The sequence below is a fragment of the Equus caballus genome, chromosome 16 (assembly GCF_041296265.1).
Source record: "Equus caballus isolate H_3958 breed thoroughbred chromosome 16, TB-T2T, whole genome shotgun sequence".
Classification (NCBI taxonomy): Eukaryota; Metazoa; Chordata; class Mammalia; order Perissodactyla; family Equidae; genus Equus; species Equus caballus.
The window spans coordinates 13,992,352-14,020,173 of NC_091699.1; the positions used below are offsets into that span (position 1 = coordinate 13,992,352).

Sequence of the window (27,822 nt, forward strand, 5' to 3'; positions counted from 1 at the left end):
ACGCAAACGCCAACTCGAGGGCCAGACGTGCTGGGTTCGAATTCTGGTTTTGCTTCTTATTAGCTGTGGGACCCTCAGCACATTACTTAACTGCTCTGTGTCTCAATTTCTTCACCTATAAAATGGGGATAATGATGCCACTGTTCAGAGGGATGCCGTGAAGATTAAGTGAGCTGACATAGCCAGGGCTAGATGACAGCTGGCCCACGGACGTGCTCTAGCGGAACGAGAGCTGTGCCACTTGACCATCTGTCGCTCAAGGCCCACACTTAGCCGACAGATGTGTGCTTTTGAGCCCCTATGGTAATCTTCTTTTTTTACTTTTCCTATATTTTTAAGATTTACTGATGACTACTAGTTTTAAATGCCAAAACTTGAAAATGAAGTGAGTGCACGTGAAAGTCTAAGTCTGAGATCAGAGGACGTGGCCACCCTGGGCCGGCATCCCCACACAGCCACAGCGGGCTGGAGCAAGTTGGGCCCATGGACGCCGTCTGTGTTCCTTGGCCTCCACAGCCCAGTGCACACTTTCCCCTGTTCTTGTCACTCCTGCTCCTGCCAGCCCCCCTGGGTGCCCGTGTCTGTGGCCGCTGGTGGTGCCACACACATCCTGTCACTGCAGTGGTCCGTCCCCCGCCCAGGCAGCATCGAGCCCTCCTTCCCCATCCATCCTGGCCCATAGCCACTTCTGTACAGAGCTCCGCCTGACATCAGACATTTTTCCTCTCCCAACACCTCCTGGGCCCAGGGGCCCCAGGGTGGGCTCTGAGCACCTTGACCTTTACAGGCCTTCCAGAGCCCACTCCCAACCTCAGGCCTCAGCTGAGGAGACTCCCCGAGCCAGGTGGCACTGATCTGGGTGCCCCAAGATGCCTCCTCAAACTGCCTCTGTTTAAATACTTCCTGGGACGGGGAGCTCACTCCTTTCTTGGTAACTCAATCCATTTCTCAGTGGCTATGGCTGGCCCTCACACCGGCAGGACCTGTCTCCTTGTGACCCCGCCCCCACTCCCACCCCATGGACCTTTACTCTGTACTCTGGGCCTGCAGACCCATCTGATCCCTTGCTCTGGGACAGCCGGCTCCTTGCAGGATAGGGTGTCCAGTCCCCTTTCTAACCCAGCCATCTCTGCTACAAACATCCTGGGACATTCCTGACTCTCTAAGCTAAGCCCAGAATTCAGGAGGATCTGAGGAGGCAGAGAAGAAGGTATTGTCACCTCCTTTATTCTGAGCTCCAGATCTTGGCTAAGGTGACCAAGGACACATTAGCAGCCCTGGCAGCTGCTCCACAGGGATGACTCCTACTGAACTCACCTCAACCCCTCCCCACAATCAGAGTTATGTACAGCTGATTTTGTGGACCCAAAGATAAGAGTTCACGTCTGTCCCTCTTTCCATCTTGCTGAGCTACATCCAACTTGTTTTAACAGAGATTCAATTATTCAACTGCTTCAGTAACTGACAAGCATCACGCACCCACAAATCCTGACCAGCAGCGAACTGACAACAGAGTCAAGCAGAATGAGGCTGTGTGCAGAGCCCTGTGGCTCACCACAGGAGACCCGACACCAGCCATTCTGAATAAGGAACCCTGCGGCATCTCTGCCGGAGCCGCCCGGCTCCCCTCCCGGCCGCCTACCTTTCGGCCTGCCTCGTTATTGTGTAAGTTCATGAGAGTCCGGGCATTCTGCTTGATCTCCCGGGCATCCACAAAGACCTTGGCGAAGCCGATGCCGTAGCGGATGTCGGCAGAGCAGCCACCCCACTTCCAGCCCTCGTCCCGGTGGTACTGGCCTTGCTTCTCCTTGTCGCAGCCACAGTCGCTCAGGTTGCCCTGGGTGCAGGCCGCTGTGATGGCGTGGGCCACTCCGGCAGCAATGATGGCGTACGTAAAGGCAGCCTCCCGGCTCCCTGCGGGGAGAAGAGCGCAGACTGGGGTCAGGTCCAGGCCGCCGGGGGACAGCGAGCTGGACAAGAAAGGAGCTGGCTCTCTGGAACAGCTCCACAAGGACCTAGGAGTGCTCATTCCTCGCCCCTAAGAAGCGCTCTGTCTTGGGATGATGACAATGCCCGAGCCCCCGATCATGCACACACCCACTCAACCCCAATCCTGAAGGTCCTCGGGCAGTCGACTGGGCAGCGGAGGAGAAAGGCAGGTGGGCTGGTTGCCCAAGCTCGGGAAGGCCAAACGAGGGGACTTTGGTCGGTTATCACCCACTCCCGACCACACTCGACACGGCAGTGTGAACCGTGCACTGCACGATGCTCGTGGCATCTGGCGACACACTGTAAGCAGCATTTCTTGGACACCTGAAGTGTGCACAGGCTCCAGAGCCAGAACTGGGAGAAAGGCCAAGAGCGTCACTCTCCGGCTCTGTAGCTTTCAGCCCATGACGACCCCTCCCTGTGTCTCAGTCTCTTCGGCTGTACGATGGGGACTTTGCAATAGTCCCTTTCTCGTGGCAATGACAGAGAACCGTAAGAGTTTGTCGACGTAAAGCTCTCAGCTCCATGCCTGGCTTAAGGCACCTGCCTGATACAGCAATGCTTGTTCTTGTGGCCCCTGTTATTACTGCTGTGTGTCACCTGCCATTTATAGGTCTGTCCCCTCCTTTTCTCGGTGGCCCCCTCACTGGACTGTGAGCCTCTCTGGGACCTGTCCCCTGCACACCCGCGTCCTCAGGCCTCCATCTGATGCAGAAGGCCAGGGCTGGAGGAGGGGAGAGGGCACCGCCCATGGTCAGGCAGAAAGGGGCAGATACAGCAGCCGGAAGGTTCAGTGGGGGTCCAGGGAGCCGCTGAGGCACTGCTTTCCCACAGGTCTTCCCAGCTGTTTGGGGACAACCCTGACAGGAGGCTGGGAGCTACATACAAGGATTTCCGAGGGTCCTGCAGGGTGGTGCTGGCGTTTTAAGTGGGGGTGGGAGGGTCTGGTGTAGCCGGCGTGCAGGAGTGCTGCCACGCAGTCTCTTAGCCTCTCTGGGCCTCAGTCTCCTCACCTGCAAAATGGGGTCAGAGCGTCCACTGCATAGGATGAAGATGAACCAGCGCGCTCCATGGGACGCCCTGTGTGGTGCACGCCCCGAGTGAGCACTCAGCAAGTTTGCTCTCAGAATCAGGGCGGCGTGGCGTTCAGAGAGGGCACCCTGGAGGAAGAGGCCGCTGAGCCCGGAGCAGGCAGATGGGGCTCAGCGGACCAAGCAAGCTGAGGCAGAAGGAGAATTCCAGGGCGTTGGGATGGGGATGGCTGAAGCAGAGGGGGAGGAGTAACCTGCAAGTGGCTTCGAGCCCCAGGTCACTCAGACCCGCACTCGCACTCGGATAGGCTTCCCCTGTCCCCTGCATCCATCTCACTTCGTGGCTTCCCTCCCCCAGGCTGCCAAGACACAAACAGCCTGTGCCCCCGCCCCCCAGGTCCCAGTCACTGCTCTCGCCCTGCAGACACGCTGGCCTGCCCACCTGCTGGGCTGGATGGCTTCCCGTGCCCAGCCCCTCTGCTCTGCCGTTCCATGCCAGCCCATCCACGGCATCCCTGTGAACGCGCAAATCCCTGTTCCACCACTTGCTTACTGTGACATGGGCAAGTCCCCTCTCCTCTCTGAGCCTGTCTCCTCGTCTGTGAGTGTGGAGCACGACACTGTCCGCCCGATACGAGTTGAGGGGTTAAAGGCGAGGGTGCACACATGCCCGGCCCGGGGCCTGGCCCAGCAGATGCCCCTGCACTGGGCACTCCCCTCATTCTGCCTCAACCTTTGGGACCTGCAAACAGCATTATGTAAGCACCTGATGAGTTCCTGACCCTGCACGCGCTATCATGTTGGCATCAGAAACCCCACGTGTGCAGCATGTGTTTGCCAGGGCCTGGCACAGACCAGCCTTGACGGGCAGCTGCAGTGTGGACAAGCGCACAGGCAGGCTGGATACCCGACAACGCTTCTGTTCTGTGAAGTTAAGAAACGCTGCCTAATCTTTACTAAGATTTTCTAATTTTGCCTGAGATTTCCTAATGCTTGGCTGGGCTCACAGGAAGGCGAGGGAAGCCGCTGGGCGTGCACTGAAGACAGAGCTGACCGGCAGCAGCGCAGGGGCCAGGAGGAACAGAAGGGATGTGGCCGCCTCGCGTTGCTGCATCTGCGAAGGAGGGAGCTTTCGAGTTAGGGTGTCGAGGGCAGGAGCCCAGGACCCAGCCCACCGAGGCAGGACACTGGAACAGAGACAGCGCTGGGTAGGCAGAGTCCCGGGGAGAGGGCAGACTGAAAACGGGTTCCGCCCCAGCGCAGCTGACCAACAGGCAAGCCGGCCTGCCTTGGCCAGGACAGGAGGTGGGAAGCCCGGAGATCCCGGGAACCAGGAGCCACACTCCTGTCTTTGCACAGATTGAAGGCTCAATTTTATCCCCGCATGTTCCAAGGGCTCCCAAGCCAGTGCTACCCCACAACCCCTAGAGGAGCAAAGATAGAGCCTGCAGGCCCCAGCTAACACTACTACAGAGCATCGAATGCAAAAGAAAATAGCATCCTGGAGGAGACAGCCAGCCAGCAGTGAGATGAGACTCTCAGGGGCATCAGAGAAAAGAATAATCAGATGGAGAGTCTAAATAGAACAGGATGGCTGGTAGGGAATGCCTGTTCCACCACTTTCTAGCTGTGTGACCTTGGGTGAGTCACCTAACCTCTCTGTTCTCTGGTTCCTCCACCATAAAATAGGGATGACAACCATCCACGTAATTCAGGGTGATTGAAGGACTAGAAAACATTAACAAAGGAAGGCACTTAGCAAAGAGACTGGCATGAGGAAGTGGCCTCAGATACTAAATTTATAACATTTCCATTGATGACAACAATAACAGTTCCTTTTAAGAGAGCTGGAAGGGAAGCAGCAGAAGTCTTCGTTATCTTCATCTACAGCTGAAGAAACTGAGGCCAAGAGAGAGATCCGGCTTGCCCAGGCCACCCAGCTGGTGGGCAGCAGAGCCAAGCTACAGACTCAGTCACCCTCCGGACACCTGTACAGACTGGCAGGAACTGTCCCGAGGGATGAGGGCTCCAAGGTGCAGCGGGCACCGCTGGCAGCCTCCAGAAGTAAAAGGAGACAGTGTCCCCTTTATCAGACCAAGAATGGAGGATGCAAATTGGGGATGGGGTGGGGACCCTGGCCGGTGTCTGAGGCTTACCCTTCTGCCAGGCTCCTCCTTGGGGGTGGGGCCAGGGGCAGGGTGGGGGGCTGCCAGTCAACACCCTTTGTGCTAATTTTGTGTGCAGCTGAGCTACCACTCAGCAGGTAATAGTTCCCAGGTCTCTCTGAGCCCCTTGAGCAATGCATGACAATGCAGCTGATGAAGGACCCACAACTAACTAAACACACAGCAATGATGGTGGCTTCTGTTGCCACACAGGATCCCCAATCACATCCTCTGAGGTGGGGGAAGGGCAGTCGCATCCTGGTCCCCACTTGAACTCTCCTGAGTTCAAGGTGAACCCCCAGACCAGAGCAAAGTCTATCATAGGCCATGGCCCTCCCCTCTCCGCTAAGCTGGCCCTCACCTCGGCACCCACTGCCCCTGAGAAACAACGAGGGACCATTATTCTTGGCTTCAGAGCTCCCAGGGACCCAGGCACTGGCAGCAAAAGTCCAATGCTTTGATACCAAAGGGTCATTGTTGTTCCCGCCATTGACGTTGGCCTTGCCCACCAACATTAGACTGGGACTGCCCAGTCTCACCACCTCCTTTCCCCTGAACACTGACCACCGTCCTGGGCATCGGGCTGGCTGTGTAACTGTCAGGCCTGTTACTAAGCATCTGTTGCTTCCTCTGTGAAATGGGCACGATAACAGCACCTATGCATCATGGGTTTCTGAGTGCATGCAATCACAGAACGAGGCGAAGGTGCTGAGCACAGCTCCTGGCATGTGGTACGTGTTAGTAAATGTTAGCCCTTGTTGTTGCTTGTTATTATTTCCACCAAGACCCATTGTGCCTCATCATGCTCCATGACGCCCTGATGAACAAGACAGCCTCACGCAGAGGCGACTGTGTGGGGCTGAGGCAGCACCTGTCTGCCCCTCCAACTCTCAGGTTCGCAAGGGGACAGGGACCATGTCTGTCTCGCTCCCACTGTTTACAATCCCCTCCATAATGTGTGAAGGATGAATAAATGAGCAGACCTGGGTTCCAATCTCCACCCTGCCAGGAGCTGGATGACCTGGGGCAAGTCACTTAACCTCTCTGGGTCTCCAGTTCCATATCTGTTAATGCCACCCACCCTGTAGAAGGAAGCAGGTATCACCCAGCACAGCGCTGGCGCTGGTGCATAAATGAATGGCAATGACTGCTCTAATGATTATAATCGGTGACATTACAGGCACCTCTGGAGGTGCGGAGGGAGCCTCCCATCTTAGCTTGCTCCACAGCCCTCCTGCCATTTTAGACTTCTCTGGCTCTTGTCTGTTCCTGCACACATGCCCCCACCCCCCTACCACAGAATGTCCTTGAGGGCACCGCTTTCCCATGTTCCCTCCATGTCCCCAGGCCTGACACGGGGTAGATGCTCCGTAGGTGCAGGTAGTAGGTATCTGTTGGACGAATAAAGGAATGGATGAAAGAAAGCTCCAAACAGTGGCCAGCAACCATGTGACCTTGATTGAGTGCTTGCCGTTTGCCAGGCTCCACGGTAGGCGCTGTGGAGAATGGTGCTGGCTGATAACTCAGGAAGATGAGCCCCTGGGTTGCAGGCGGCTCTGCCTAGGCAGGGGTGGAGCAGCGACGGGGCGGAGCAGCAAGGAACTCCAGCCCCTCCCACTGATTCCCCAGGGTATTAGCACAGAGGGAGCCAGAGGCTTGGGGTTTTCTTGAGGGGGTGGTGGGGAGAGAAGGGAGGAAAGAAAGTAACATTTGTTGGGCACCTACTGTGTGCCAGACCCACACGTGGTTCTTTGTGTGGAATTTCCCAACAGCCCTGCTGGGGAGACACCATTCTCCACAATTTGACCAATGAGGAAAGTGAGGCTCTGAGAGGTAAAGTGATTCACTGAGGCCACCCACCTAGAAACTGGCCAGAACTGGGATTCCAGGCCCAAGCTGGGCAGTGTCCTTCCTCAGCAACCCGCCCCCCGCCCCCCGCCCCTTCCTGGCTCTTCACTGCGGCTGGAAGCCCACGGTTAAGAGACGTTCCTTTGGCTTAAGCCATTGACCTTTACTAAAATGCCTTTTTTTCCATCAAAGATGCCATTCATTTGTTGTCAGTTAAAACATCAATAAATAATTTATAAGACCGATTCAAATCGAACGAGCTAAGCTTGCTAGGCTAAGAGAAGGATTTGATGGCAGAAAGAAGGTAGAAAAGGATCCCAGAATCTTAAAATCTCAGAGTCTCAGGGCAAGAGGCCGTGTTCAACTCCACCCACCCACGCCTCCTTCGCCCACCCCAGGTGAATGACAGCTCCTTGCTTTATGCTCGAGGAAACTGGGGCTCGGAGAGGTGACTGGCCCAGGCAGAGCCAGGATGCACACCTGGAGGTCACATGCTGTCTCTAGGCACTCCAGAGCACTGCCCTGGACCCTGACCACGCTCAGTGCTCCCAGGGAGCCCCTCGCTCAGCCTGGGGAAGCCCCTCACATTGGGGGATCTTCTGAATGCCACCTCCTTTGTCTCTTGTGACATATCTGCAAGGGTGGCTCTCGACGTCTCTTTTAAGGCTGCAGAAATGGAGTGAGAGGATGCGCCCAATGGCACGTGGTTTGCAATAAGAATAGCAAAGGCATAAAGCGCTTACTATTTGCCAGTCTCTTTCCTAAGCACTCGATATAGGTCAACTCACTCGATCCTGGCAACAACCCTATGAGGTGTGAATCATTATCATCTCCATTTACAGATTCGGAAATTGAGGCCCAAAGAGGTGATGTAACCCGCCAAGGATTCAAACCCGGTCAGCCCGGCTCAAGAGTCTGACCCGCTCTCCTGCCTCAAGGTCATGATACCCACCGTAGTCCTACTGCCCCCCGGCCCAGGCTCTTTCCCGGCTCCTCCATGTGGGGCCAGTGAGCAGCAGACACTGGGCTGGGTCATCACTGACTGTGCCCCTCCCTGCCCTGACCATCCACCTCGCCCTCCTGCCTGCGAGCTGAGGAAGAACCTCAGCAGACCCTGCCCTCCCCTCGGCCTCCTTGACCGAGCCACGTGCCCTGTTCCTGCACTCAACAGGTATTTCTTGAGCACCTACTATGTGCCAGGCACCATGCTGGGGTCTAAGGAAACCGAGAGGAGGGACTCAGACATGGCCTTGGCTTCGTGGAGGGACAGAGAGCAAGGTCACGTCACCTAGCGGCAGCTGAGGACTCTAAGAACGTAGACCAGGGCAGTAATGGTGGGGGGGCGGCATCCATGGCGGTGACTTCTGAGCACGGAGGAGCCAGCCACGAGGCTCTCTGGGGGGAGAGAGGGCTCCAGGCAAAGGGGCAGCCCGTGCGATGGCCCTGACATGGCGTAGCGGTGGTGGGAGCAGGTGAGCAGGGGACTGGGGGGAGGTGGGGCAGCAGAGGGCAGCGGCAGGTCCTGCCGGCCCCGCCGTCCTGCGCTGGGCAGAGGCCCCTCCTGTCCCCGGAATCAGAGAAAAGTCTCCCAGAACCACAGACATAAAGTCTGTGGGTTCCTCCTGAAATGATAGGTTCCTGGAGGCTGGGAGACTTGCCCAAGGTCACCAGTGACTCAGCGACACCAGGGGGATTAGAACTAGGGTCTCCCGGCTCCCAGAGTGCAGAATCCGCCCTCACCTCTACCACATGCTCCGTAACTCTCAGTCCTCCCGCACCTCCAGGTGAATTTGCCGTCCAGAAGCCCAGGCGTCAGTCCCTGCTCCCCCATCCCTCCTCGGCTGGGTGACCCCGAGCAAGGACTCCGGCTCCCTGAGTCTCAGCTTCCCCACCTGTGACATGGGAACCAGAAGAAGGACAGTGTAGAGCTACCCCGAAGAGTAAATGAAAGCCCTGTGTGGAGAGAAGCCCAGCCCCCTGGAAGGTGCTCAGTAAAGAACGGTGTTGTCCCCGAGATGGAAACGGGGAGCCCGGCTGACGCCCTCCGCGCATTCCAGCTCCAGAACCATCCCGGCGGGGAGAGAGGAAATAAACTGATGTCCAAGCCTGCCCGAAAGATTCCATTCCACCGCCCTGTGCGGCCGCTGTAAATGGTTTGCACCGGAATATTATCTGGGTGTATTTACGGTATCTTACTGGAAACCACAAAGTGCATTGTATTTTTTTTTTCTTTTGCTATTTAAAGCCAATGGGTCAGAGAGTGAGCAATCTGCAGTGACACAGGCTGAAATATATGATGATTTGGAAAACATACAGATGGAAAAAAGTTGCCTTTGCCAGCCCCATGGCATGGCAGTTCACAGCCCGTCTGGGTTCAGAATGCCACATCTGGCTGTCTCCATCCAGAGGAACTAGGGAGCCTCTTGATGGACAACTGGAACAAGTGGAGGCGCAGGGAGCATGTGCCTGGGCAGAGCCTGGCTAAGGGAACAGGTGCACAGAGACCGGATCCAGGGGCAGGCATGTGCAGGCCCCCAGCCTCCTCTCCTGCCTCAGTTCCATCCAAGGGTCTCTCTTCTCACCAAGCAAGGCCAGAGCGCACTGCTGACCACTCCTCAAGGGTCACCATCTACCCCTTCCTGCCTCCACACCTTCGCACATGCTGTTCCCTCAGCCTGGAAATGCCCTTCCTCTCCCATCCACCTGGTGAGAGGCAATGCAGCTGGGTGGTTGCACAGCAGGGCCCTGGAGGCCGATAAACCTGGGTCCACATCCCGGCTCCACCTCCCAGTGGCAGGACCTTGGGTGAGTTAACTGACCTCTCTCCAGGCCTCAGTTTCCTCATTTGTAAAATGACAATAATGAAATACCCACCTCTGAAGGTTGTTGGGAGGATTAAATAAACCAAGGCACACGACAGGCTCGGTGCATGGCTGGTAAGGCATCAGCAAGCGGGAGCTCTTACCACGTGCACTGGTGGCTAACTGCACCCACCAAGACGCAGCAGCAACAGTGTCCCCTCCCTGAGGGGCCTTGCTGACATCTCCTCCCTCTGCTTATGGTCCAGCACCTTACTCATCCTTATTTTGTGTTGAAGTGAATTATCAGTCTCTCCCCACCAGGTTGTGGGGACCTGGATTATTTATCTGTAAAGCCTCGACAGTTGAATGAATGAGTGGCTGTGCGTGTAAAAGCGTGTGAGAGTGTGTGTGTGTGTGTGTGTCTGTCTACCATATGAGAGCTGGAAAGAGAACATTATAACAAAAGACTCATCTCAAAGAATAGTGTCAGGAGAACTAAAACCCAGGATGAACTGAGGCTTGCAAAAAAAATGCAAACGAGACAAAAGGTCCTTTGTTAGCTGTGTTCTAAGCAAGAATAGGGAAAGAATAGGTCTTTTGCTCTGGCAAGATGGAGTATTGTTAAGAAATGGCAGAGAGAAAGTGGAGCAGGCCAGCCCCTTGCTTCTGTCTCTCTCTCCGGAAAGGTCTTCAGATCTGTCCGTCCCGGTCGTCATTAGCTCACCAGACCTGTGCTCCACTCTCCCAGCCCTCGATGGGTGAAAAGACAGGGCCATTTGTGGGAGGCGGACTCCCAGATGAGGAAGCCTGGGCCCAGCCGTCACCCAGGGGAGGGGGCTGAGCTGCTGGAGGGACTGCTCAAGAGGAGGGGCGACAAATGCGCCAGGAGCAGAAGCCCAGAAAGGCACCACAGTGACCCAGTTTGCAGACAGAGCAGGGTGGACCCCAGGGCCTGAATCCTAGGTCATCTGTGCCCATCCCTGGAAAAATTCCGGCAGGGGAGTACCAAACAGGAGGCTGTGAGTATCTGCAAAAGAATGCAGCCGTCCCGGGGAGCACACGTCGGGAAATCACCATTTCTCTGTTGACAATAATGCTGGAGACACAGCAAATTTCTATATGTGCTAAGAATTTGATTATCTTACCACATCCTGTCCCTCCCCTGAGACAGGGGAGAGGCGTTCTCCTGACGCCTCCCCTCCCAGGCAGAACCCAGTCTGGCACACAAAACCCTGCGGGATTGCCTCGCCCCCACCTCTCTCTCCAGGCTCTTTCTGCCCCCTTGACCCTACAGTCTAGAAGCCAGAATGCCCAGGTCACTCTGATCCCCTGGCTCCTGCTGGGTCACATCTGCAAGCCCTCCTTGGCTGTCCCCGCCCCGGCCACACCCTTCCTCTCCTGGGTTGTAGACCAGCCTGATTCAGGTGACGCCTGCACGCAGCCTTCGGTGCCACAGTCCACCTGCACGTCCGCTCAGGGCCCTCTCCTTTCCTCCCGGAGTCCCACACTGCAGCCCCTACTTCGCTGTCTGTCCCTGCCAGCCAGTGAGCGCCCCGAGGGCAGAGCCTGTGGTCGATTCATCAGCCATTTACCACCCAGAAGATTCTAGCAGATTTCTCTGGGAGAAATAAATGAATAAATGAGTAGACACGTCGGGGGCTGGTACCAAATGCACCCAGGGAAAAGTTAATTAAAATACTGTACGTGTGGGACCGTAAATTGGTGCAGCCACTACGGAAAAGAGTATGGAGGTTCTTCAAAAAACTGAAAATAGAACTACCATATGACCCCGTACTTCACTTCTGAGTATTTATCTGAAGAAAACCAAGCCAGTACCTCGAAAAGCTATCTGCACCCTCGTGTTCATTGCAGCATCATTTACAATCGCCAAGACATGGAAGCAGCCTAAGTGCCCAGGGACGGATGAGCGGATAAGGAGAATGTGGTGTACACACAGACACACACACACACACTGGAATATTATTCAGCCAACAAAAAGAAAGAAATCCTGCCATTTGCAACAACATGGATGGACCTTGAGGGCATTACACTAAGTGAAATAAGCCAGACAGAGAAAGACAAATACCCTATGATCTCACTTACGTGTGGAATCTAAGAAATTTAAAAAAAGAACTCAAAAAAGTATCGCATATATTGGATATATTTTGGACACGTACTCTTCATTCTATGTTGTGCGTTACTCTATATGTACCATACACTCACGTGAAGGTTTTCCTGTACTTGTACAGAAAACCAGGTGTTTTGAATTGGACTTCAGAGAGCCCTGTGGCTTTAGCAGGAGGGCGACTCCGGGCTGTTCTCCAGCCCCGCCTTTCCCTGCCCCGCTGCCTTTCAAGGGTAAGGCTGACTAGAATACACTTCACCGGCCATGTCCAGCCCAGTGCCAGGTGGCCTCTGCTGTGCCCTTGGCGGAAGACGCTGGACTTGGGGGTGGGTGAATATACTTTTGGTGGATTCCTGGTGAGTCCAAAAACCACGTTACGGGCATGGTCAACCTGTAAGGGTCTCCAGAGTGGTGTTTCTCTGTGCGGGTGTCTCTGCAGAGCAGCTCCACCAGACAGTGAGTGAGTCCAAGCAGAGAAGTTTGGACCCTCCAGGGGAAGCTTGCTTAAGCTGCTCTCTTGTTTGCAGGACTTATCAGAGCCTTTAATATGCTGGCGGGCCCTCTGGCTCTCTCTTGAGCAGGGAATACAGCATGCTGAGGAACCTTCCTTTTGTCCCCCAGAGCAGCTAGGGGGCGTGGGGAGGGAGTAGAGACTAATGTTCTGCTGAACAGATCCTGGGACGGGTCCTTCTGAGTCATGCCATGGTGGGTGGGGAGGGTCTTCCTTGGGCCTTGACCTAGTCAGAGATTTTATCGCATTTGAAGCTTACGCGCATGTGGAAGGATGTGCTCACAAAATGCTGGGCTAAAACGGGTCAAAGTGAACTTGTGCAGGAATGAATGTTCAGTCCCATATTTTGCGTCAGAAACGAAAAGCACTCACACACACAACAGAGAACAGAGCGCTCCCTGCGTGTGAGGAGCCACCCAGACCGGGTCAGAAGATAAATGAGACCGCCAAGGGCTCAGAGCAATGCTGGCGAGTAGGGTGGGGAGGAGCTGGCCTGCCTGGGCTCAAGTGTGTCTTCCCATGTTTCCTGAGCACCTGCTGGATGCCAGGCCCTGGGCCAGGTGCTGGGGATCCTGGGAGAAGACGATTGATAGATCTGGGCTCCATGATTTCCCCATAGTCGAGGAGAAGACCGAGGTCAGCCTTGCAAAAGTTAGCAAAGTCATTTCTGAAAGTAGTAAGTGCTGGAAAGACAGCAGCACAGGGTGACAGGTCGGGGAGGTTGTCTCAGGTCGGATGGTCAAGGAAGGCCTCCTGGAGGAGGTGGCATTCGAGTGGAGACCTGCATAATGCTGGGATGGGCAGGTTACCAGCCATCACTCAGCAACTTCTCCCTGTCGCCCTTCTGCTCTGCCTCCTGCTCTAGAAGGAATCGGGGCAGGGGTCTGTGCCAGTATCCGGGGGTGTCCCCACATCCACTGAGTCCTTTTGGCCCGAGAGAGAGACAATAACAGCAACAACACAACTATGATTTATGGAGCACGTGCTGTGTGCCAGGCATGGCTCTGAGTGCCTCACGGGAACAAGCAATCCCATGGTCCCACAGCCCATGAGATAGGTGCCGTTGTCACCGCCGTTTGGTCAAGGTCCACAGCCAGCAAATGAGGAGCTGGAGGAAGAACCGAGCAGGGGGCTTCAGGGCTGACCTGGCACCCAGCACTGCACCAATGAGCAAATAGATGGAGGCCTCGCCTTGCAGCAGCAAAGTGACACAAAGGGAAAAACGGCCAGGTGAGGGGCCAAGAGGTACGGGGGGTCCACACCACGCAGGGGCTCCTGAAGGCTCCTCTGGGAGGATGACCTGTGAACCGAGATGGAAGGACAGAAGAGGATCAGGCAGAGCGGACGGCCGGGGCACAGGCCCTGAGGCGGGCAGCACTTTGGCACACTTGAGGGGCGGAAGGCCAGCAGGGCTGGGTGGAGAGGGCGTCGGGAGGCAGGTCATGGAGCCTATAAAGGACTGCAGGACGCGTTGGTATTTTATCCTCACAGCAATAGGGAAGCCACTGTAGGGTTTACATGGGGGGATGCCACGGTCAGAGCGACCCTGGGAAGGTGCTATGTTGCATGGCTGCATTGACCGGGGAGGCGGGCATACATGAGGAGGCTGAGGCACTTGTCTGCGTGACAACTCTCGGAAGATGCTGGCTTGAGCCAGGAGCTGGTGGTGGAGATGGGGAGAAGCGTACAGACTGGGGGATGGATTTCGGAGGTAGAGTCAGAGCAGCGAGTTTAGATGAGTAATTGGACCACAGCTTTTGCTGCACCAAGAGCACAATCTACAGCCCACATGCGAGATGAGCAGGCGGCCCTCCAGAGAGGCCCAGCAAGTGGCCGAGGTTCTCAAGCACAGGGAAGCCCTGAGAATCTCAAATCCGCAGGCTCACACAAACCAGAAGAATCTCCCCAGCTCCAGGGAGCTCACTACTGATCTCACCTCAGCCTTGATGGGAGCCTCGTGCCAGGAGAGAGATGGTGGACACGCCTCCTTTCCAGGTGGACGAGACCAACCGAGGCAATATATGAGGAAGGCCGTCTTGGCTCCTGGCCCCACCAATCAACCCTCAACAAAAACATGAGTGACAGGAGAGTGAAGCCCCACATGACCCACCCTCCCCGGTGCAGCCTGACGCAGCCCTGGCACTTCTGCACTGTGATGCAATGGTACCATGACAGCCAGACCTGAGGGGACAATACAAAACCTGATGGAAAAATGGGCAAAAAGCAGGAATAGGCAACTCAGAGAAGAGTAAACAGGCGTGGCTGGTAAATATAGGAGGAGACTTCAACCCCATCACTTCTCAGGGAAATGCAAATCAAGATGACAGTGAGAAAGCATTTGACACCCATCCCCTAAGCAGCAGTGAAGAAGTCTGGACAATCCCAGTGTTGACGAGGCCGTGGATCCACACTGCCGGCTGGTGGGAGTGGCACTTGGCACAGTCGGTATGGAAGTCAGGTTGATTCAGACCCAGCCAACGGCAATTCCTTCCTGTATACGCCCACAAGAAATGCATGCACGTAGACAGTAAGTGCACGAGGCCCGTGATGGCCCTGTGAGTGACAGCAAATGCTTAGAGACAACCCAGATGCCCCACAACCAAAAGCGTGGGTGCACAGATCGGGGTCTATGTGCCACCGCTGCAATGAATCAACAACAGCTACAAGGAACGACCTGGGTGAGTTTTAGTAATAGTGAGTGAAGAAAATAGTAAATTCCAAAAGACTGCAAACAGCGTGACGCCTCTTCCTTATAAAATTAAACACAACTAAAACCAAACAATTTCCTTCCGGGGAATATGTCAATAGGATAAATTAGACATAAACAAGCAAGAAATGGGAAACCCCAGGTTCATATGGAGAAAGCTTGGCTTAGGAGGGGCAGGGGTGCAAGAAGATGCCCACGGTGTGCATTTACACCACCCTCCTTGTTCCAGCTGCTGTGCCGGGTAGTGGCTCCAAGGGGGCTCATTGTATCATTGAAGAAAAGGAAAAGCCTGGAGAGGGCGATGCCTTCTTAGGCTCCCGAGTGCCACCTGGGCCTGGGTAGCAGTTGATAAAGCTCATGTGAGCTCACACACCACGCCCAAGTCATCCCAGCCTTTGAAGACTCTTGACAGCCGGCCCGTGATCTCTCCCGAGGCTGCCTACCCCTGTGCCCCATCCCCTGAGCAGTCATGTCTTTGCCCCACCGGTCCCTCTGCTGGGATCCCATTCACTGACCACTGAAACTCTTCCCACCCTTCAAGACCTAGGTCAAGGCCATCTCCGCTGTTCAGGCCACTCCTCCCACCTTGGAGTCTCACCTCTGAGCACCCACCACACCCCACATGCCTTTCGCTAAAGCACAGACCATGCTGCTCTCTGGCTGTTGCTGTGGGTGAATTGTGTCCCCCAACATATGAATATATGACTATATATGAATATATTATAATATTATATAATATGAATATATGTTAAACTCCTAACCCCCAGGACCTCAGAATGTGACTGTATTTGGAGACAGAGCCCTTAAAGCGGTGAATAAGTTAAAGCGAGGTCATTAGGGTGGGTCCTAACCCAATCTGACCAGTGTCCTTATAGGAAGAGACCAGGACACAGACACAGAGAGAAGACCAGGTGAAGACACAGCAAGAAGGCAGCCATCTACAAGGCAAGGAGAGAGGCCTCGGCAGACACTGGCCCTGCCAGCACCTTGGTCTTGGACTTCCAGCCTCCAGAACTGTGAGACAATAAAAGTCGTCTACGCCGCCCAGCCTGTGGGAATTGTCCTGGCAGCCCAAGCAGATCCACAGACTCGTGAGCAGGCCCTCTCCCCTGAGAGATGGTCTGGGCGGGGCTCGCAGGCCTGGTCAACAACAGCACTGTTGCCCTTGGCCACTGTGACTGGTTTGGGAAGGACACACGGCCAAAGTCAAGCCCCGTTAGCTGGTCCAATCGGGATGAACCTTAGGACCTTTGCCAGTGCTACCAGAGAAGGGCTGAGCTCTTTCTGGCTGGACTTGAACCTGGAAGTTGTCACACTGGAGCTGCAACAGCCATCTTGCTGCCCTAAGCGGCGCCTCTGGGGTTGGCAGAAGCCAGCACCACCTCTGGTCCAGGCCAAAGGACCAAATTCTGAAAGTCAGCACCATCCCTCACTGCCTAGTGACTCAGGCACACATAAATTCCCCTTTGTGCTGGAGGTGGCTTCAATTGGGTTTCAGTTTCTAGCATCTCAGAGGGTCTTGCCTGGTATGTGCCCATGGTCCCCTCCTTGGATCTATGCAGTAAAATCCAGAACACTCAGATGGAGAGACAGAGTCATGAAGCACAGGGAGAGCTGGAGACCTGAGTGGAGGTTGAGGAGAGGGTGAAGGGTGAGCCTACAGACCTCAGCATGGGATGCAGAACCTATGCCAGGGGCTACCTGCCCACCCCACTGCCCTTCCTCTTCAACCACAGATCCTTGGTTGGTCTCATGGCCACTCTGAACAAAAGACTACATTTCCCAGCTTCCCTTGCAGCTAGCTGTGGCCATGTGATGAAGTTCTAGCCAACGAGATGTAAGCAGAAGCGCAAGTGGAGCTTCTCTTCAGAGATAGGTGATGTGTCCTGCTGTCCAGTGTGTGGACTCGATGGCCAGAGTGCCAAAAGTCGAGGACCTTGCTCCTTATCCCTCATCCCTACAAGGCAGCCCTTGCTGGCTGGTCATTCCCAGAAAGATGCTGCCCCATGCGGGAAGAGTACTGATGAAGAGCCCAGAAAGCCTAAACTTGAGGCTTGCGTCTTGGTGTCCCCGAGCAGGACAGCTGTCTACACATGAGGGAACCAAGGCTCAGGGGGGAAGTGGCTTCTCAGTCTCAGGGGGGCTCATCTTGACCTCATCTTCCTCTGTTTGTTCCCACTGCCACCACCCTAAGAGCCCCAGGGCAAGGGAACTCCTTCCTAAGTCGCTTTCAGGTCGTCAGTCTCCCCCTATCCTGGCAGCTCACTTCCAAGGCAGATCCCCACTGCCATCGCTCAGGTCCCAGCCACCAGCACCTCCCACCCGGACCCAGACCAGACTAGACTCCTAACTCCCCCCATGGGCCCTCTGCAGTTCACTCTATTCCCAGAAGCCATAGCAATGCTGCTAAACCCAAAGCAGGATCCCTTGCTCTCCATTCCCATGGAGGAAAATCCAAATCCCTGACTTGGCCGGACAGATGTCACACTGTCCAGCTCCTGGCTCCTTCTCCGACCTCTGTGCCTTCCTCTTCTGCTCTCTTGCTGTACTCCAGCCACACCAGCCTCCTCGCTGTTCCTCAAACCACCAAACACGTTCCTGCCTCAGGGCCTTTACACGTGCCACTCCCTTTGCCTGGCATGCTTCTCCCCCAGACATGCCTGTGGCTCACCTCCCTCGCAAATCCAGAGGCCTTCCCTGAGCACGCAGGTTGGAACAGCAGCTTCCAGCCATAGTGAACCCTCAGTAAATATTTGGTGGGCGCATGAGTGAATCGATGGATGACTATATTGATAATACAAAGGTGTACCCACCCTTTAATGAATCTTCCAGAATTCCTATTAGGTTGAATCATACGATGTTGCTATTCGTGAGGGCCAAAGATCATTGAATAGTGGTGACTTCACAGGATGCAATTTCACTTTGTCAGTCATGCCCATGCACAAAATTCTCCAATTGCTCCCACCCTAGAAATTGAAACTGCTCAGACTGACCCTGCACCTCTCCTGGCTCTGCTCCTTCTGCTCCAAGCCCCACAGCCTGCTGCCTGAGCATCGCCGCCCCATGGGTTTCTCGGTTCCTCTCTTGGCTTGAAGTCCCTGAGGCCGCCTCTGCCTGCTCAAGCCTTCCTCTTGCCCCAGGCCTCTGCTCCTCCCCAGTGGACACTGGTGGGTTGTACTGGCAGTATTCCTTGACCTCAGCCTGCAACGGGTCCCTCGGTTCTACTACTCTGCCCCGCTGGGGGCTGCTGCACAGCAGGGGCCCTTCGTCCTGGGACCCCGGCACCGTGGCCCTCCTGCCGCACCTGGGCAGCAGCATTACAGTGCAGCCAGTGGGCTGGCTATTCCCAGACTGCAAGCTGTGCCAGAACAACCCAGTCCTGGGAGACCCGCCACTCACACCTATTGACCTTGGGCAAGTCCTTCAGTTTCCTCATCTGTAACGTCTGTCAGCAAAGGTCCCATGTCATCATGTCAGCAAAGATCCAAGTTTAAAATAATGGCAGAGCCCAGGCCCGGGTCCCAGAAATGGGGGGCAGGGGCTGTGAGCAAGAGAAGGCAGAAAAACCACAGGTGACAACAGGGACGGTTCACAAGATGGGGATTTCGGTGAACTAAACTCGAGTCCCAGTGTTGATGCCGCCTCCTGGTGTGAGTGGGGGCAGTCCCATTCTGAGCACAAGGATGTTGGAAAGGGCGTGCGTGCTGAGAGGGGAGGAGGCCACCACGCCCTGCCACTGCACCCTGAACCTGGGGCCTGTTCCGCAGTCCCCTCAGGCATGAGGAAGAAGGCAAGTGGAGGAGATGGTGACAAAACAAGGTCTGCTGCAGGACCGAGATGCCGCTGTCCTCCCTTCCAAGAAGAAAGGGGAAGAAGACATGGAGTGGGGAACGTGGCAGGGAGCCCCCGCCTCCAGAGCTGCTTTCCCAGCAGGTGAGGCAGCTTCAGACGGTGCCCGGGACTTGGCTGACGGGATGCAGCGCGTGGTGACAGGAACTTTAGACAGGCGGTCCAGGAAGCCGCTGGAGACCTACAGCTGGGGGGGGGGGGGCCCTGCGTACAGAGAAGAGGAACCTGGTGGTACGGTATGAGGCAGAGGCACGCACGGTGCCCAGACCCGGGAGCAGGACCCAGTGTGGTGTGTCTGGGAAACGTGAGGAGGCTGGGTGGGCGAGGGGAAGGGCAGATGGGGGCAGAGGCCAGCAGCAGCCCAGCGAGTTGGGATTTCATGCTCATAGCAGGGGGAGCCTCTGAAGGGTTTGAGCAGGGAAATTGTATAATCTGATGTCCATTTACAAAGGCCGAGCCTGCCTGCGAGAGGCTCTGCAGGACGGCCAGGGAACAGCACAGAGACAGCGAAGAGACGGGGAAGACCCAGGAGCCCAGATGTGCCAGCGGGTGACCCAAGGGAGAGGAAGGAGGCACACGGAGAAGTGACTGGATTTGGGGTGGATCTTTTCCATACCCATTGGCTTTGCTGATGTTGGGGCTGAGGGAGAGTGAGAATTCAGGGATGACCTTAGAGCAGGCCGGGAAAACCACTCCAGCCCAGAGAGGCCTAAGTCCACGCTGACTTTCAGAGAAGTTCACAGCTCAGAAGCAAGCCTGCAGAGTTCCTGGCACCCCATGTCAGATGTACACAAACAAGGCAAACAACAAGGCTTTCCCCGCCCCGATCGGGGCCTCCCGGTGACCAACCCCCTTTCCACCAGGCTTTTCCCACAATTGCTTTGGAAACCGAATGTGTGGCCCAACACTTTGTGCATGTCTGTGTGTGTATATGTGTTTGCATGCACATCCAAGCAACATACAATTCTCATAAAGCAGGAGTTGCAAATTCAAATGCCCACAGTGGCCAGGGGAGTCACATAAGGGTGGATAGAAGGTGGATAATAGGGAGTGCTGGGGACTGTGGCAGTGAACGGGCTGCCCAGGCTCCAGCTAAAGGAAGCTGGGTGCTCAGCTCCAGCCCATTATAATTATCGGGCACATATGTAAGATATTTTTCAAAAGAAGCCGTAAATTTGTATTTTTAGGTGAAACAGCTAATTTTGAAATTTGGCTTCAATTTAAAAAACATCAGCTCTGGACCAGCCAGTTAGCGTTTGGGCACTGGTTTTCAACTCTGTCATAAACGGCTGGTATGGATCCAAACCAGAGGGCTGACCCTCATCAAGAGACTTGAATTCAAGTCTGGCACCTTCGGGCTCCCATATCGGGGGGCATTCCAGTATGTGGCAGGTGAGGGGGTCCCAGGGGGCTCCCAAGGGCATCTAGTCTCCCCGCAGCTTGTAAGGCCCTGCGTGGGGTGTCTGGGTGAGCACATACCCACTTTGAGCTCCTTCCCGAAGACGGTGCGCTCCCCCAGCGCCGAGCAGTTCCAGCGGCCATTGCGGAACTGAAACTGACACTCGTCAAGGCCCATTTGCGAGCCTTCTCCTATGACGATGATGGCGTCGGGCCGGCTCTGGCAGATCGCCCGCTGTCTGGGAGCCAGGCCTGGGATCTTGTTACAGATGATGCTCGCACCCAGAGCTACCACCGAGGAGAAGCCGCTGGAGCAGGGGACACAGAGAGATGGAGCATTAGGCCAGCAAGGTAGGGGCACGGCCTCCAGGCCCTCCCTGGGTATCAGGCCCTGGCCCTCCCACCCTGCTGCTCCCAGCTGAGGTCTCCCAACTGTTTGATACTGCACCCCCAACCCACGTTTAGTCATCTATAATTCCACCCGGGTGCTTGTGCGATGTGTACATCCAGTATTAGCAAGGCTCGATCTCCTCTTTGGATATGAAAAGATGACGATGGATGTCACCAACAACGGTGAGAGAACTAGGTGAGTTGCCTTTGTATTTATGGTAGGATTCAACTGAGATGAAGTTTAAAATCCTGCAAAAGGAAACCGATCTTGTTTACGAATCTCCTCCACGTGGCGAAACTGCAGAGGCACGCAAGGGAGTGAACACCACCCAGTGTCACGGAGCAGTGGCCTCCACAAGGGTGGTGGGTGCACAGAAGTCCATTAAAACAACTGTGCGTGTGTGTTATATATGCTCTCTGGAATGTATGTATATGATTTAGAGCCAAAGAAACATCTTTAAAAAGAGCAATCGTAAAGAGAAGTTCTAGTGTTTTCTTCCTGTGTGCCCATGGAGTATGCGTTTCCCACTTTGGGCATGACTGGCCTACAGGACGCTTCTGACTCTTCAGGTGAGAGTTCCTATCTCCTTAACTCATTGACTGCATGGTACACACTGGGCACCAGCACGTGCCAGGCACCCTGCTGGGAGACGGGAGGCCCTGCCCTTCAGGGAGACAGTGTGTGTCACAAATGAATACAACGGGCCATTTCAGATGGTGACGTGCACTACGAAGAGAGCAAACGACAATGCTGTGATGGCAGCTAGCGGTAGGTTTGGGAGGGAAGGAAGAGGGGCACTTTGGCTGGGGTGGTCAAGGAGGGCCTCCCTGAGGAAGTGACAGTGCAGCGGACCTGAATGGCAGGATCCAGCCGTGGGAAGGTCTGGGGAACAGGACTCTGGGCAGAGGGAACACAAAAGGCAAAGTCCTGGGAGGGGAACAAGCTTGGGATCGCCAGGGAGCAGCAGGAACCCACAGAAGCTGATGCAGAACCAATGCTGGAGGAGAGAGAGCTTGGGGGAAGATCTGGCTGAGGGCTAGAATTTTCTCAGACGCAGCCGGAAGCTCTAAAGTGCCATCAGCAGGACCCTGACACGGTCCCCTCCTCCAGCCCTACGGGGACAGGCCTGTGGGGTGCCAGAGGAGGAGCAGGGAGAGTGGGCAGGTGAGAGGTGGGGGTGGCTTGGCCTTGGTGGCAGTGGTGGGGGTGACAGCAGAGGCAGCTGACCAGCTTGCTGATGGACTGAGGGACAGGGCGGAGCTGAGGGGAGGGACGAGGAAGGGTTTGAGGGAAAGCGGCGTCAGCGTGACTCGTGGGTATCTGGCCTGAGGGTGGGGCCATTTCCTAATATCAAGATAACCCCAAACAGGCTCCAGTGGGAACACCGATGATGCAGGTAGCCCTCCCTTTACACAAAGACGGCCCCCTCGTCTGGAGCTTCCTTTCATAGAAGCTTTAAATGTCATCAGGAGAACGTTTACAGAGAGGACCTCAGCCCTGAAGCCGCACTCTGGCTGGAATAGTAAGAGCTTCACTTACGGAGGGCCACGGCCGGCCGCTGGGCTCACCGCCCACGCCTTCCATCCTGGGCTCAGCTAGGGGAAGTTGTCTGGAATGGGCATTTCTTAAAGTGAGGCTCCCCTGTCCCCACAGCACCAGAGATGAGGGGACCCTGCTCACCTCCAAGTGCATAACCGACCACTCCCACGCTCTCTCCCTCCGTGGCTGCCCCACACCAACCCTCTTCCTGCCTCAGGCCCTTCGTCCTTGCTGGTACCCTCACCCTGGAAGCTCTCTCAGCCCCTGATTGGCACATGCTTGGCTTCTTGCCATCATTCACGTGGCCTCAAGGGTCACCTCCCTGACCACCCCAGCCAAGGGAGCCTGTCTCCCACCCCACCCGCGCTCCTTGCATCACAATCTCTGTTTTCTTTACTTCATGCTCTGGATGACTCGCGGTCCTCTGCAACCTTTTACTGTATGTGTTTGCTTTAATCTGCCTGCTCACTTGTTTGGTGCCTTTCTCGTTAGACCGTGAGCTCTTTGAGGGCAGGGGGGCTGTCTGCCAGTCCGCTAAACAGCTACTGAATGAATGGACGTGGAGCTTCAAAAACGCTGCTCAGAGGGAGCACCCGTCACATAGCAGGTGCGTCCAAATACGCGCTGAGCGCATCGCCAGCTTCTGCAGCATCCCTGCTACGTGTCAGGTCAGCATGGCGGGGGCTGCCACAAGCACGAGCGCATGCAACCTTCGACACAGCACTGTCGGGCAGGAATCACCAGGTCCACTTCCCAGATGTGAAAATGGAGCTCACAGAGATTGAGACCTGGAGGCGAACAGGTGATGGATCTGAAACAGGAGCCTGGTGAGAGCTCTGGGTCATTCATCTCAGCCACTAAAAGAGTCTAACGGAGAGCTGGAATGTTTGAAATGCTCGAGGAAGAAGCGGCACAGACGCATTAAGTCAAATGGAGATGTTCTGGCCACAAGTCAGGAGGAAGCTTTGAACATCTAGCTGGCCATCAGGAAATTCCTACACCATCAGAGACTGGAATGATATACTAGGGTCACAAATTTATAGGAACAATAGTCTGGTAGCTCCTTCACCTACTAGCTGTGTGACCTTGGGCAAGTTACATCCCTTCTCTGGACTTCAGTTTTTCCAAGGATAAAATGAAGATATTGATAATTCGTCCTCACCTCATAGGGTTGCTGTGAAAATTAAATGTGTCAAAACATGGAAAGTGCTTAGAAGCACACAGTCAGTACTCCATAAATGTGCTGTTGTCCTTATTATTACTACTGGATCTGATTGTTGCCAGGGGCTAGTGCTCCAGCCACTTGAAATAAGAATACCAGAGACACCCCGCCAGCGATCCCGAGCAGGGAGGAACCAGCCACCTCTGGGACCCCGGAGGCCTCTCAGGGACTTTGGGACCTTACCTCTCATGCCCATTTTACAGATGGCGAACCCGAGGCCCAGGGAGCTGCAGGGCCGGGCCCAAAGCCACCCTGTATCTCCATCTCCTGACCCGGACCTCTCCCCGCCCCAAAGGGCGGCGGCGGGCGGAAGGCCGGCGCCCTCCGCGGCTCCCTCGCCCCGGGGCAGCGGGCCCCCGCGGGGCCAATGAGGACTCGGCGCCGGCGAGAGGTCGGGCGGGGCGGCCAGGGGAGGTTATTTTCTGTTGTTTTCCCTTTCTCTCTCCCCTCCCCGGTCCCTCCGCCCCGTTTCTAATTAAAAAGGAGATAAAGCCCGCACGCGGCCAGCGCCAATCAGCCCGACCGGCTTCCTGGATGCTGGAAGCGCGCAGGGCGGCGGGGCGCGGGCCAAGATGAAGATTAAAGCGGGGGAAAAAGAAAAACCACCCAGACGCGGGCGAATCAATAACACTTAAAACACACCGCAGGCAGGCGCGCGCTCGCCCCGCAGCCGCCTCTCGGCCCGCGGTCGGGGCTGGCGGGCCGCCTCGTCCGCTCCGTGCGCACCTGCTGGCCGCCACGGCCGGTCAGCTGGCGAAATGCGCGCTCCAGAGACGCGGGTGGGGAAAGGGGAGAGCGGTAGCGACAAACACAAAGGAGCTGCCACGCACAGCCCCTCGCCGCCCCGCCGCAGGCCGCCCCCTCCCCGAGCCGAGCGGTGGGGAGGTCCCCTGCTGGGGATGCTGGAGCAGGCTGTGAGGAACCTGCCACGGTGGCCCTTCAGCGCCAGAAGCTCCACCAGTCCCTAAAGCCCCCCTCCGCACCCCTCCGTGCTTCACTCGCCTTATCTCCTAACTACAAAGGGGGACCAGCCTGCAAACGCAGCTCCAAAACGCGTCCCGAGCCGCCCCCTCCCACCTTCCAGCTAGAGCCCGCCCCAGGCCCCACCTCCGCAGAAACGCCGGGGCGAAGCGGGGAGGGCGCTCCGCGGGCGCGCCGGCGGACTCGGGTGCCCAGTCTTAGGGGGCGGGGTGTCCCGCCTCCTTCTGGCGCTGGCTCTGCGAGCTTGTCTCCCGGGCGTCTCGGGCCATCTCCCTCCTACCTTTGTGTGTGTTTGTTGGGAGTGGGAGGCGCGATGCCCTTGGCCTGGGAAGGGGCTCTGGGAGTCTGAGGGTCCTCGGAAAGCGGGTGCTGCCAAGGCTCTGAGCAGCGCTTTGTGTTTTTGCCAGCGAATGTCCCTCCCTCTGGGTACCTGTTCCCTGTCGCACGGACCGGCCCCGCCTGCCACCGGAGGACTGCCCTATTTCTCGGAGCGGCTGCGTCCGCGCCTCTGTGTACAGAGTTGCTCTCGGGCTCTGGGGGCTGAGGTCCCTGGGAGCGGTCGTGGTCCTGGCTCCCGGCTCGGTACTCCTGCTAGAGCTGCTGTTCCCGCGCCCCGGGCTGAAGGGCCCCGGAGAGGCTGACCCTTTGCAGCAGCCAGCCGACTTCACAGTTCCCCAAGCTGGAGCGTCCCTACAGGCTGTCTCTGGTTCTGGGGGCTTCCAGAATCAGACGTCCTCAGGATGGCCGGTTCCCCCGCCCGTGTCTCTCGAGCTGTGCGCGCCCCTGGGGCGTCCGCCTGCGGGGAGCCTTTGTGCGACCCCCGGCTCCCGCACCGAGCCCACCCGGCTTCTCTGGGGGGCCAAGTAAGTTGGTGGCAGGCGGCGGCTCCGCAGGCGGCGCGACCTTTCCCCGGGCCACGCCAACTCTGCCGGGACACGCGTGCAGGGGGTGCGAGCGACCCTTACCCGATCCGGAGGTAGACCATGCCCAGGCTGAGAAAGAGGTGGCCCAGGCAGCGCCGCGCTTTCCGGTTCATAGTCCCCGCTGGCCGCCGGGGCCGCGGGCCGGGCTGTGCTGATCCCGCGGGCCGGCCCCGGCGCGGCAATCAACATAGCCCGCCCGGCAGGCGCGGGCCGAGGCTTCCCCGGGGCCGTCTGTCCGTGCGCCCGTCCGCGCGCTCGGCGCCTGAGCCTCGCCGGGAGCGCGGGAGCCACGGAGCGGGAGGAGGGAGGGAGGAGCGAGCGCTGCACGGGGCGACGCCGGGCTGCGCGCGAGCAGCCGGTGCAAGTGTGCGAGGCGCGGGGAGTGCGGGGGCGCTGCAGTCACCCGCCCCCGCCCCTCCCTCCCTCCCTTCTTGCTCCCGTCCCTCCTCCGCCCCCTCCCCCGAGCGCCCGCCCCGCGCCCCCGCGGGACCGGGCCGCCTGCTCCAGGCGCGCGCTCGCGCCTTGCCCCTTGCGCTCCCGCGGCGCCCCCTCCCGGCTCCGGGGTGCGAAGCCGGGTGGGGGGCGGTGGGAGTCCGCTCGACCCCTACACGTCGCTAACTCGAAAGTTGCAGGGCTGCTGGGCGCCCAGGGACCGCCCTCTGGTTGAGAGGGATCAGGGCTCGGCCGAGCAGCCTCGAGCTGGTCCGCCTCGCCGTGCGCCCGCGCCTGGCCGAGCGCTCGGAGCCGGGGGTTGTTAGGTCGCACCCCGGGTTCGCCTTCCCCCTGGCTTCCAAGACCGGCTTCGGGGGAGGGCGCCCCCTTCCTCAGGGCCGCTGGCGGAGCGGGGCTACTGGCCCAGTAAATTCCTCTCCCACCCCTGGCTATTAGAGGCTGGACGGCAGGTGGGTGCGCAGGTGGGTCAGCTTCCTCTGCAATCCTGCTCTGAGCGCACGGTCGGAGTCGGGCTGAGGCCTGGACGCCCCGCACCGAACCAAGACGTGGGGCGCCCCGGCCGCCGAGAGCGCCGGGCGCAGCCGCCCCTCAGAGCGCGCTCGCGGCGACACCTGGCGGGAGCGGCGGGTGGTGCAGCGCGGCGTCGCTCCAGGGGACAGCATCCTGGCTGCCCAGAAGTGCTGAACCCTTCCGATGATATACACCCGAGTCCAGTGAGCTAGGGGCTGTTGGACTCGAGTTTCATCTGAAGAAATTGAGGCTCAGGGACACGAAGGTGTTTCCCCAAAGTCACCAGCCAGTGAGCAGCAGAGCCAGATTGGAAACAAGACGTGGCTGACTTTAGTAAGCGCCCCCCACACCCAGGCCCGGCCTGCCTATCCTTCAGAATTGCTCTTCTAAATCACACACATGTGCCCTCAAAGCCACTGTCATGCATTTATTCACCCTCCACAAATGTCTGTGCCAGGCCCCATGGGGCACCGTGGACACAGCAAGGAATGAGAAGGACAAACGTCCTTCTCTCTTGAAGCTAGTGAGAGAGACAGACCAGAAGTAAACAAATGCATAACTTCAGACATCACAGGGACAAGTGAAGATAACAGAACTGAGTGAGCGAGAGACGACACTGGGTGCTGGAGGGTTTATTTTCGATCTGAGGAGATGCTTTCCAGCTAAGATCCGAAGGACACAGGGCTGGGGGCCCCGCATTTCAGGAAGGAGGACCGCAGTGAAGAGCTCAGAGGTGGGCACGAGCCCCAGGGGGGAGGTGGGGCTGTGCTCAAGAAAGAGAAAGAGGGCCAGTGATGCGGGAGGGACGAGACGGGGTATGCAGAGCCCACAGGGCTGTGTGGGCACGTCAGGAGCTTAGATTTCAGTGGAAAGTTCGGTGGGAAGACATTGGAGGGCTATGAAGAAAGGCTGACTCATCTGATTTGTGTGTTCAATCTCCCCTTGGCTGCCCCGTGGAGAATCCACCGGGAGGCGATAGGTAGGGCTGGACAAAGTGGAGCCAGGCAGACCAGAGAGGAGAGCACACCCTGGGGCCAGGTACGAGACAGTGCTGGTTTCGGTTCACGTGGTGGTTTTAAAACATGGTCACAAAATTATTCGCCAAGGCTCCCATCGAGAGGTGGGCTCTCTGTGCTTTCCCCCGCGTGAATCTGGGTGGGTTTCTGAGGGCTTCAGCCGATAGGGGGTCGCAGAAGCGATGCTCCAGGACTTGCAAGGCTAGGTCCTAAGAGACCACACAGCTTCTACCTTGTTGGCAGGAACGCTCCTGCTGGAGCCCTGAGCCACCGTGGAAGACACCTGGAGGCTGCCAGGCAGTGAGGACACTCCGGCACACACAGGGGCCACGTGGAGGTGTTCCGGTCCACAAGCCCGGTTGA

General features: G+C 57.0%; 1 protein-coding gene and 1 long non-coding RNA gene across 2 annotated transcripts in view; one reads left to right on the top strand and one right to left on the bottom strand.

Moving 5' to 3' along the window:
* The window catches only part of LOC138918010 (uncharacterized), a 43,238-nt gene extending 37,294 nt beyond the window's left edge, over positions 1–5,944 (top strand). The window contains exon 3 of the long non-coding RNA XR_011426784.1: positions 1,434–5,944. This is a non-coding gene — a long non-coding RNA (uncharacterized lncRNA). The remainder of the gene's footprint in view (positions 1–1,433) is intronic.
* WNT7A (Wnt family member 7A) overlaps positions 1,643–27,822 on the bottom strand; it is a 101,422-nt gene continuing 75,242 nt past the window's right edge. The window contains exons 4-5 of the mRNA XM_070237193.1: positions 20,506–20,732; positions 1,643–1,914 (exon numbers count right to left, since the gene is read on the bottom strand). Of these exons, the coding sequence (XP_070093294.1) occupies positions 20,688–20,732 (45 nt within the window). The 3' untranslated portion in view covers positions 1,643–1,914; positions 20,506–20,687. The remainder of the gene's footprint in view (positions 1,915–20,505; positions 20,733–27,822) is intronic.